General features: G+C 41.9%; 1 protein-coding gene across 1 annotated transcript in view; it reads right to left on the reverse strand.

Moving 5' to 3' along the window:
* DNA2 (DNA replication helicase/nuclease 2) overlaps nucleotides 1–5,827 on the reverse strand; it is a 46,093-nt gene extending 40,266 nt beyond the window's left edge. Inside the window, exons 1-3 of the mRNA XM_006835829.1 lie at nucleotides 5,739–5,827; nucleotides 4,298–4,474; nucleotides 3,790–3,973 (exon numbers count right to left, since the gene is read on the reverse strand). Coding sequence (XP_006835892.1) covers nucleotides 3,790–3,973; nucleotides 4,298–4,474; nucleotides 5,739–5,812 — 435 coding nt within the window. The 5' untranslated portion in view covers nucleotides 5,813–5,827. The remainder of the gene's footprint in view (nucleotides 1–3,789; nucleotides 3,974–4,297; nucleotides 4,475–5,738) is intronic.
* Between the last annotated feature and the right edge of the window lie 6,257 nt (nucleotides 5,828–12,084).

A 12,084-nucleotide genomic window follows, 5' to 3' on the forward strand; every position in this document is an offset into this window, starting at 1 on the left:
AGTCAGCGGCGTGGCCACAGAGGACTAGAGTGAAGAGGGAAGCTACCAGCTGATAGGAAGAGAGGGCATACGCACAGGTACACCCACACCTGCTGATGGTACCCACGTGACCAGGACCTGATGAATGGATAATCAAAACTCAACCAGGATAAGAAAGAAGAGGAAAAAAAAAAAAAGAGTGACCTGATACAATTTGATGAACTTGACCTTTTAGTTCAGTATGATTTTTTTCAGTTTTCTACATAAACACTGTGCAATAACAATTTTTAAAAATTGGGAGTAAGTGAGTACCTTTAAACAAATAACCCAAGTTCTTCAACAAAAAATGGCACTAAAACAAAAGGGATGGATAGAAGGTAGAATGAAAATAAAAGCAACTTATGAGATACATGGAATCCCAGTGCGGTGCTGTGAACTGCTAACCTGAAGGTCAGCAGTTCAAACCCGCCAGCCGCTCTTCAGAAACCCTATACAAGGTAGCTATGATTTGGAAGCAACTCCATGGCACTTAACAACAATAATAAAAAGGTATATCAACCAAATGTCAGACTGGAGCTTGTTTACTGACCCAAGCAAACCAATTTAATAAGAAGATACTTTTGAGAAAAGACATTAAACACTGGGCATTAGATTAATTTAAAACAATTACTGTTAGGCTTGTTGGCTAAAACAAAGCATTACACTTGTTTTTAAAATGTCCTCAGCTGTTGGAGACTACCAGGGAAGCAAAACCAACAAGGGTCCTCAGTTAACCTTTACTTCTGGTGAGCTATAATGTCGGAAAGCAGCACAGAGTTGGCTACTTAACCTAGGTGGTGGTTACCACGGCTTAGGTCAGGAGCATCCTAGTCCACAAACAGACATCTTTGAAGCAGTCTTGTGCAGCACATGTGCTTAATGCAATACATCACTGGATTTCTTGACTGCTGTTTCCATAAGTATTGATGATTGATCAGAGGGTTCATTACAATGACCTCTTTGTTTGAAATGCTTCATAATAACTTTTTTAAAGAAGAATTTTACATTTATTTTTGTGTGTGTGGGTGATTAAGTGAAGTTTAAAATTGCCCAGATGTATGCAAGATTTCAAAATTATCCTTTAAATTAATTTTCACGCTTAGAATTATTATATTAAGTTCAGTAAGATCGAAAGAACTCAGGAACCTAGTGCTGAATCCCAACACCGCTACTGACTAGGTATGTGACTTTGGACAAGTTGCTTAACCTCTGTGAACCTGATTTTCCTCAGCTATAAAAATGGGACTGATTCATGCAAATATATAAGGGTTTGAAAGAGGATATTTGTACGTTGGTATTTACCTTTGACGCAAAATCACTTATGAAAGTAAAGGAGCATTACTGTTGTTGCTAAGTGCCATTAAGTCAGTACCAACTCAGAGCAACGCGATGCACAACAGAACAAAACACTGCCCAGTCCTGCACCAACCTCAGTCATTAGTACATTTGAGCCCATTACTGCTGTCTCTGTGCCAATCTATCTCGTTGGGGTCTTCCTTTTTTCTCTGACTCTCCACTTTACCAAACATGATATCCTTCTCCAAGGACTGATCCCACCTGATAAGATGTCCAAAGTATGAGGGACGAAGTCTGGCCATCCTGGCTTCCATGGAGCACTCTGACTATACTTCTTTCAACACAGATCGGCAGTCCATGGTACTTTCAATATTCTCCCCCAACATCATAACTCAAATGCATCAATTCTTCTACGGTCTTCCTTACTCATTGTCCAGCTTTCACATGCATCATGCATATGAGGTTATTGAAAATACCACAGCTTAGGTCAGGAGCATCTTAGTCCACAAACAGACATCTTTGAAGCAGTCTTGTGCAGCACATGTGCCTAATGCAATACATCACTGGATTTCTTGACTGCTGTTTCCATAAGTATTGATGATTGATCAGAGCAAAATGAAGTCTTTGACAACAATCTTTTCTCCATTTATATGGATGTTGTCTATTAGATCAGTGGTGAGAATTTTTGTTTTCTTTACACTGAGATGCAACCCATACTGAAGGTTGTAGTCTTTGATGTGCTTCACTTTCAACAAGCAAGGTTGTATTATCTGCATATCACAGGGTGTTTAATGAGTCTTCCTCCAATCCTGATGCCACATTTTCCTCCCCATAACCCAGCTTCTCAGATTATTTGCTCAGCATACAGACTGAGTAAGTATGGTGAAAGAATACAACTCTGGCACATACCTCTCCTAATCTTAAACTATTTGGTGTTCCCTTGTTCTGTCTGAACAACTGCCTCTTGGTCTATGCACACTTTCCTCATGAGCACAATTAAAGTGCTCTGGAATACTCATTCTCCACATAACCTGTCATGATCCGCACAATTGAAAGCATTTGCATAGTCAATAAAGCACAGGTAAACATCTTTCTGGCACTCTCTGCTTTCAGCCAAGATCCATCTGACGTTAGCAACGAGATTCCTCCTTCCATATCCTTTTTCTGAAACTGGTTTGAACCTCTGGAAGTTCTCTGTCAATGTATGGTTGCAGCCATTTTTGTATTATCATTAGCAAAATTTAACTTGCATGAGATAGTAATGATATTGTCTGATGATTTCCACATGCCATGGGGTCATCTCTCTTTGGAATGGGTACAAATATGGATCTCTTCCAGTCCATTGGCCAGGGAGCTGGTTTTCAAATTTCTTAGTATAGATGAGTGGGTACCTCCAGTTTTCTGAAAGATTTCAAATTGTATTCCATCAATTCTCAGCGCCTTGTGTTTGCCAACGCCGTCAATGTACCTTGGACTTATTCCTTCAGTATCATTGGCTCTTGATCATATGTTACTTCTTGAAATGGCTGACTACTGACTATTTCTTTTTGGAGCACGTAGTGGAGCAAACAGGGTGCAAAATGATGACAATTTATTAGATATAATCAAATATCTTAAGGCAATGAGTTTCTGGGCCAGGGGGCTGAGAACCATAGTCTCAGGGGACACCATCATCAACTGGCATCACACAGTCCACAAAGAAAACAGTCTACAGCCTTCTTTGGTTGAGTAGTGTCTAGGGTCTTAGAAGCTACTGAGTGGTCATCTACGGTACAACTACTGACCTCTCCATATCCAGAAGAAAGCAGGATGATGAAAATTGAAGATGCTTGGAATCATCTAGTGCAATGGACAAGTGGACCAGGTGAACATCAGTCACCATGACTCTGAGACCAGAATGAGATACCTGGCTACCCCTGCAAACAGCTCTGAAAGGGGTCCTATTAGAAGGTCCTGGATAGAGTGGCAGAAAATGTGGAACAAAACTCAAAATTATTTTTTTAAAAAAGACCAGGTTTACTAGTCAAAAAGACTGGGGAATCTGAGACTATGGTCCTCTGTCATCATTCTGGTCTAATTTCCAGCCACGCAGTGCAAAGGCTTATAGGTGGGACAACAACACTAGGAAGATATATGCTCACCATGGAATGGTCAACCATTCAAGATCAACAGGGCAACAGTTACCTATGGACAAAACTGAAAAGGGATGAGAACAGGGAGGAAAAGAGATAACTGTTGTTGTATGCAGGTGAGTGTAATCACTGAGAAGAAACAAAGCACATGATTTGCTGAAAGTAAAACTGATGATCTTCTCTGCAAACCTTCACTCAATTCACAATAAAAGGTTTTGTTTTTTTTAAACGCGTTCCATGAATACTATCTACCTCACAGGACTGTTGAGTGGATTGAATGAAATACGAAAAGGAACAGTGTTCTTGTAAACCTGTATAAACATTAGCTCTTAATAGGACTTACCCTAAAAGTTTCACTCAGAACAGCTCTTCTCATACATCGAATACTACTGGCTACACTTGTGCCAGAAATCAGCATGTCTGGATACAGAACTAAATACCCCGAATCTTTATCAATTATCCACGTGTCAGATGTGCAGTCTCCTTCCAAATGAATGATGTCCCCTGGCTCTACTAGAACAGAACACCTGCAAATAAGGAGAGTGAAAGAAGAAATACACAATTTAACATAGGAGGCTTTTATGGGAAGGAAAAAATAAATATTTCTACATTTATGGGTCTTTTAAAATTTTAATACCAGGCTGTACTCTTCTGAATTAATTCGTCACTTTACTCTCAGATGACTTTCAAACGACCATAAAAACCAAATGAGTTGTGAAATCAATGGCTTGAGATATTGGGATAACAGGTACCATTTCCATACACAATCCAGAGTCAGAGGCAATGAGATGGATTTTAACATGATACCCTTAAGATTTTGCTAAGTCAGTGCTCAAAGTCACAAAACTTACCAGTCATTCCTAAGGATGCATAGTTCTTTATGTTCCAGTGATTGGCAAGTAGTAATGGTTAGATGTTTTTCCTGACTTCCCTCTTCATTCTGTACAATACTGACAGCTACAACCAGGTACCGGTTATCCATTCCTCGGCTCAGCACAGTTTTAGAAGCTTCCACTTTCTTCTGAAATCTAAAGCATACACATACAAAAACTATTTTAGCACAATGCTGTAGGATAAGCCCTGGATTGCTAACTGCAGGTGGTTCAAACTCACCAGCCACTCATTAGAAACCCTACATAGGGTAGCTCGGAGTAGTAACTGATTCAAGGGCATTTAACAACCACCAACCACTACTGATAACATGATGGTTATGAGTCTGGCTGTGAACCTCAAAGTCAGAAGTTTGAAACTACCAGCTGTTCCGCAGAAGAAAGATGAGGCTCTCTGTTCCCATAAAGATTTACAGCCTTGGAAACCCTGTGCAGGGTCACTATGAGTGGGAACCGACTCCATGGTATTTAACAACAACAACAACCAATACTGATGAGTCCTGGTATGGAAGTGAAGGATAAGCACTGAGCTGCTAACCACAAGATGGCAGTTCAAACCCATCAGCCACTCCTCGATAACTCTATACAGGGTCACTAGGAGTTGGAATCCACCTGACAGCACTTAACATCATTATTGAACATTGTGATCAAGGACTCAAAGGATCTTGATCAAAACTTTAAAAAGGGGGACTGAATTTCAAATTCCTATGGAATCCAGACTTACTGGACCCACTGAGATTACAGAAACTCCCGAATCTATTAACCTGAGATAATCTTTAAATTTTGAGCCAAAACCATCCCACAAAGTCATCTTTAAACCTACAACAATTTTGTTCAATTAGAACAATACCAAATGTCTTTCACTTCATCTTTAAAATGATTTTGTCATCCAACCCTAGGTTCTATTATTGTAACGCCCAAGGACAGCTGTGATACTTTAAAGATCTATCGAAGGTTATTGCTAATCAACAAGCAAACCGCAAATGTCCCTCAGCAATAATCAGCACTGTCATTATTACTGAAAATAATTCCGCATCTTTAGTGGATCAGGTTCCCCTGCTCGTTCACCCTGCCCTGAGGGTGTAGCGTCCTCCCACTCTAGGATGGGTTTCTCCAACTAGGAACACGGAGAAAAGCATCTAGCAGTTGAAATTTATTGAAGACTCTTAAGGTGGCCGGAGGGAAAACAACAACACCTGTGGCAATCGAGTACGTTTGGACTTAACAGCGACCTTACAGAGTAAGTTGGCCGAGACTCCCTAAAATAAGCAAAGAATGAAGTGCTGGGCCAGAGAGTCTGTGAACTCAATGTGGGCCGAAGAAAACCCTTCATTTTGAATGTCCCGCTTCTTCATTTTGAATGTCCCGCTTTATTCCCAGGCCCTCTGCCCGCTCCGCTCACGTCTCGGCCGGTGGCTCTGCCTCCTCCCAGAAACTCTTCTCCAGCAGCAGCTCCACTTCGTCCAGCTGCTCCATCCTGAGCCGGGGGACCGCAAACTGTCGCTGGGGAAAGTTGCGGGGAGCGGGAGCGGCAAAGAACCGGGAACGTGGGGGAAAATAGAAAAAAAAAAAAAAAAGCGCGAGCTGCGTTGCACGCATGCGCAGATCCCAAGCTCACCAAAGGATCCTAAGTGACTTGCGCAGAACTCTTTCAGCTCGCTAGTGCGTTCCACGTGTAGTGCAACACCTGCGTGGTGGAGGCCTAGAAACTGGCTGTTCTTCTCAGCCGTGGTATTGTTGTTAATTGCCGTGGAGTCGGTTCCAACTCATAGCGACGAAGGAGTGCCTGGTAGGTTTGAACATCTAATCTTGCAGTTAGCAGTCCATTGCTTATCCTACAGAGCCACACCAGGACTCGCTCTTTGGCCATGTTGTTGTTAGGCTCCGCGGAGTGGGTTCCAACTTATACAGCGATCCTTTACAGGATTTCCAAGGAATGGCTGGTGGGTTTGAACCATTGACCCTGCAATTAGCAGTTCAGTGCTTATCCTACAGTGCCACACCAGGACTTGGGCTTGGAAAACGGGGATGTTGTAAACTAAATGTACCTGCCCAACATCCACCCTTCGTTTGAACAGAACCATTTGCAGTTGCCCAAACTCAGCAATCCTTTGTTTTACGATTTCTGCATTCTCTGAGATACATCCTCTTACTATTTTCTTGAAACGCACTGAGAAAATACAAGTAACCACATGGGACCTTCCTGATCATACTACCACCAAATGTATAAACCTAACCAATCTATAAGGAGCTCTGGTAGTGTAGTGGTTACTAATGGGGCTGCGAACCACAAGGTCAGCAGTTCAAAACCACCAGCTGTTCCGCGGGAGAATGATGAGGATTTCTGCTCCCGTAAAGATTTACAGCCTCGGAAACCCTGTACAGAGTCGCTATGAATCGGGACCGACTCCATGGCACATAACAACAACATATCTATGCACACATCTTACCCTTCTTAAAGCAGAGGACAATGAGCAATCCTCCTTTCAATGGGCAGTCCCAGACATAGTTGGGATTCCATAGCTGATAACATTACTGCATCTTGTTATTCTCTCCTTTTGTCTTTGCCACCAATTGCTCACTAATGGGTTGTTTCCAGTGTTTGTAACATAACCTAGTTTCTCCCATCTTGTCTTGATGGGACTTACCCATACTCTCTGCCAATTTCAACTCCTATTCTTTTTTTCTTACAATGTTATTGTTATTAAGAGCCAACAATCAGGTCCGACTCATAGCAACTCTGTGTAGGGTTTCCAAGAAGCGGCTGGTGAGTTTGAACCACCAATCTTGCGGTTCAAACTGACCTTGCAGACCAGTGCTTATCCTATGGTGCCACACCAGGACTCCTTTCATAGATGGGAAGACTTAATATTAAGTAGGCAATACTTCCCAAAGTAATTTCCTATCAAAATCCCAATGATTTCATGGAGCACTGAATAGCCAAAACAATCCTGAAAAGGAAGAATGAAGGTGAAAGAGTCACACATTCCAGTTTCAAAATATAATTCAAAGTTGTTATTATTGGTAGTATGCCATCAAGTCAGCCAACTCATGATGATCCTGTATAGGAATTCAGAGGCTTTTGATCTTTACAGGATCAGAAACGCTCATCTCTCTTCTGTGGAGGAGGCTGGCAAATTTGAACTCTTGATCTTTTGGTTAGCAGCCCCACACATAACCACTGTATTACCAGGGCTCCTAATTCAAAGTGCAGTGATTTCACTGGATAAGCCCTGGACTGTAAGCCATCAGGTCCGCGATTCAAGCACACTAGCCATTCCACAGGAGAAAGATGAGGCTTTATGCTGCCGCAAAGATAAAGCCTTGGAAAAACCCTATGCAGGGTGGCTATGAGTCAGAACCATCCCAATGGCACTTAACAACAACAAACACAGTAATCAAAATAGTGAAGTACTGGCATAAAAATACACATATGCATCAGTGAAGAAGAAGAGCCCAGAAATAAGCCCTAATATCCATGGCCAACTGATTTTCAACAAGGGTGTCAACACCATTCGATGGGGAAAGGTCAGTCCCTAAAACAAGTATGGAAAAAATTCCATTCTCTTTTTTATTATTTTTCCACGAACTTTTTAAAGCCTCCTCATAGTGGTAGGAAAGCTAAATTTTTGTTGTTAAGTACCTTCAAGTCGGTTCCGACTCCCGTGGTGTGTCACTGTAGGATAACCACTAGTCCACAAGGTTGGTTTGAATCACAAGGTCAGCAGTTTAGACTCACCAGCCACTTCTCAAAAACCCCATACAGGCTTGCTATGAGTCAGAACCAACTCCACAGCACTTAACAACAACACAGGAATTCCAAGGAGTGGCTGGTGGATTTGAACTGCCTGCCTCGAGGTTAGCAGTCCTACAGCGCCACACCAGGAGACTCCAGGACAACTAGATAGCCACATGTAAAAGGATGAAGTTGGACTCTTACCATATAACATATATAAAAATCAATTTAGAGTTCATCCAGCATTAAATTTAGAAAATCTAAACTATAAAACTCTCAAAATATAGGAGCAAATCTTCATGGTATTTGATTCAGAAATGGGTTCTTAAATATAACAAAGGCACTGGAGACAAAAGACAAATTGGCCTTCACAGAAAGTTTAAAACTTATGCATCAAAGGACAGTATCAAAAGAAGAAAGAGACAACTCACAGAATGGGACAAAATTTTTGGAAATCATATAGTCCGGGTTTAAGCAGTTCTGGTGGTGCTGTGGTTTAGGCATTAGGCTGCTAACAGCAAGATTGGCAGTTCAAACCCAGAAGCTGCTCTGAGGGAGAAAGATGAGGCTGTCTGCTCCCAAAACAATTTAACAGTCTTAGCACCCGTATGTAGGGTCACTATGATTTGGAATAAACTCAACATCAGTGGGTTTGTTTTGCTGGGTTTGGTAAGGGTTTAATATCTAGACTATATAGAGACATCCTATAAATAACAAAAGACAATAAAATTTTTAAATGGACAGAGTGACAAAAGACAAAATAGAAATTGTACTTCATCAAAACTTTTATGCACTAAATCACTGTATTAATATATTGAAGAAATAGCTTAAAGAATGGGAAAAAATACTTGGGAACCATTTATCTGATACGGGATTAACTAATAACCATAATATATTTTTGAAAATTCCTATGAGGCTTTCTGCTCCTGTAAAGATTTACAGACTCGCTATGAGTCGGAACCAACTCCACGGCATATCACAACAACAACAATAATGCAAAAACAACAACAAAAAGAGATAAACAATGGGCAAAGGACTTGAATACATTTCACTAAGGATGACAAGAGCACACAGCAAATCACATACAAAAGGATGCTCAATATCACCTGTCATTTAACCAATACAAATCCATTGTCATACAGTCAATTCAGACTCATATGTTGTTAGTGCCATCAAGTTGGACTCATAAGGGACCCTGTGTAGGGTTTCCGAGGAGCAGCTAGTGGGTATGAACTGCTCATCCTACAGCACTACACCAGGACGCCTAGTAACCGTGTAATGGTGGTGATTGTGTGCCAAGTCGGTTCCTATTCACAGTGACCCTGTATAGGGTTTCCGAGACTCTAAATCTTTATGGGAGCAGAAAGGCTCCTCTTTCTCACTGGAGCAGCTGGTGGATTCAAACTGCCGACCTTTCCGTTAGTAGCCCAGTGCTTAACCCACTTTGCCACCAGGTGGCCCTATTGGACAGAGTAAAACTGACAGAATAGAATTGCCACACTGGTTTCCAAGGCTATAATCTTTATTGGGAAGTCCTGGTGTGGTGGTGTGGGGTGACACGCTGTACTACAAAATTGGTTTGGACTGCAAAGTTGGTTTGAACTGCCAGGTCGGTGGGCCAAGCTCACCAGCCACTCTTTGGAAACATAAAATTAGCATATAACCCAGCAATTACACACCTAGGTATATACAGGTGTTGTTAAGTGCCATCCAGTAGCTTCTGACTCATAGTGACCCTGTATATGGTTTCTAAGGAGCAGCTGGTGGGTTTGAACTGCTGACCTTATGGTTCACAGTCCAGTGCTGATACTACAGTCCTACATCAGGAATGTGTCCTTTAGCATCCAAATAAAGTCTGAGATCCCATAAGGTTTATTTGGTAGCTCTGGTTACATAGTGGTTACAAGACGGGCTGCTAATCTCAAGGTCAGTAGTTCGAAACTACCAGCAGTTCCGCAGGAGAAAGATGAGGCTTTCTGTTCCCATAAAGATTTACAGCCTTGGAAACCCTGTACAGGGTCGCTATGAGTCGGAACCAGCTCCATGGCACATAACCACCACCAAGGTAAAACAGAGCTCATCTTTGCTTATTTCCCCTTAGTAAGTGGTTCTGTAAGATAAACAGTGGAGCAGAGATGGGGACATGGAGAGAGGGAGCAGCTGAGGACTCTAAATTCATGGAAAGAGAGGGACTGAGAGCTGGTGGCCAGGAGGCAGGTTTGCAGAATGTGCCCTTTGGTAATGTAAATTATTATATATGCCTGAGTGTGTATAAAAAGTAAAAAAGAGCTTAAATGAATAGAGAGAAATACTGTTAACTGATGGTACATGGAAGGGATTATAATCATTGTAACAAAACAAAGTATATGATTTGTTGAATGTAAAACTGATGATCTGACCTGTAAACTTTCACTCAATTCACAACAAAAACTTAAAAAAAAAAGATAAACAGTGGACTACAAATGACAATGTCGGTGGTTTGAGTCATATGGAAGAAAGATGAGGCTTTTTGATCCCACAGCTTTGCAAATCCTATAGAAGGTCACTCGCAAGGTTGGTTTGAACCACGAGATCGGAGGTTCAAATTCACCAGTCGCTCCTCTGTAACCCTTAAAGGGTTGCTATGGGTTGGAACCGACTCTAGGCACTCAACAACTGGAAGGGCCTATACAGGATTGCTACTGGACAGTACTTAATGACAACAGCAACAGATGGGTTTAAACACCCCAAACACAGACACATGCAGCACTGGGCAGGATTCAGGCAGGAGAGGCAGAAGCCATGACTCTAGGTATGTCCTCTTGGGATTTGTCTGGCGGCAGGTCGGTACCACTAGTGGCTCCTACTACTCAGGCAGGTAGAACAGCATGTGGCAGGACACACCCAGTGCATGCCCCACCCACCCCCACCCCCCGCTCCACATGCTTCCATCACCAGTGCCTCCATCCTCCACCAGCAACCCCAGCAGTGGCAGCAGAGGTAACTAACTGGAATCAGACGTCCATAAGCTATATATTTATTTATATTATGTAATTGGTTTATTGAATTGTACATATGAAAAATGCCTAATTGGCAAATGTATTCTCTGTATTGTTACAACATAGAAGAACTCAAGGGGGGGAAAATGATCTATTTGGGTTACTTCCAAAGACTTCCCATAATATAAACCTTGCCCCTTTCTCCAGCCTCACTTCATGTCTTCTCTCTCCTTCCTCAGCCAACCTGACCATCTTGTTTCCAAAAGTCCACCAAGCTGATTATTATTATTTTTTTTTTTTCTTGGTGTCTATGGAGTCCTGGTATGGCGCTGTGGGCTAATGCGTCAGACTGCAAAGTCATTTGAACTGTAAGGTCAGTGGTTCAAACTCACCAGCTGCTCCTTGGAAATCCTATGTAGGATCGCTATGGGTCGGAATCGACTGGACAGCTCTTAACAACAACTGGTAACATAGTGGATTACAAGTTGGGCTGCTAACCACAAGGTCAACAGTTGAAATCTACCAATCACTCCACAGGAGAAAGATGAGGCTTTCTGCTCCCATAAAGATTTACAAAACCCTATGTAGGGTCGCTATGAGTCAGAACCAACTCCATGCCACACAACCACCACCACCACTACTGGTAGCATAGTGGATTACAAGTTGGGCTGCTAATTACAAGGTCAGCAGTTCGAATCTACCAGTCATTCCACAGGAGGAAGATGAGGCTTTCTGCTCCCATAAAGATTTACAATATAGGGTTGCTGTGAGTTAGAGCCCAGTCAATGGCACATAACCACCACCACCTGTTAAGTGACACATACTTGTACTCAAAAGGCTTGGAATCAGGGACTTAAAAATAGTTACTTGTCACGAAGTGACTGGCTTACAAGTACTGGCTTACAAGTTTACAAGAGGCAGTTTAGTTTAAGAATGTGTGACAGAAAATAGAGTCCCCACTGAATAGTTTTAATCTTGTCTAGATGTGTGTGGTGAAAAAAGATGGGGATAAGATTCGTAGGATTCAATAGTGA

The sequence above is a fragment of the Chrysochloris asiatica genome, unplaced genomic scaffold, assembly GCF_000296735.1.
Source record: "Chrysochloris asiatica unplaced genomic scaffold, ChrAsi1.0 scaffold00020, whole genome shotgun sequence".
In the NCBI taxonomy this organism is placed as follows: Eukaryota; Metazoa; Chordata; class Mammalia; order Afrosoricida; family Chrysochloridae; genus Chrysochloris; species Chrysochloris asiatica.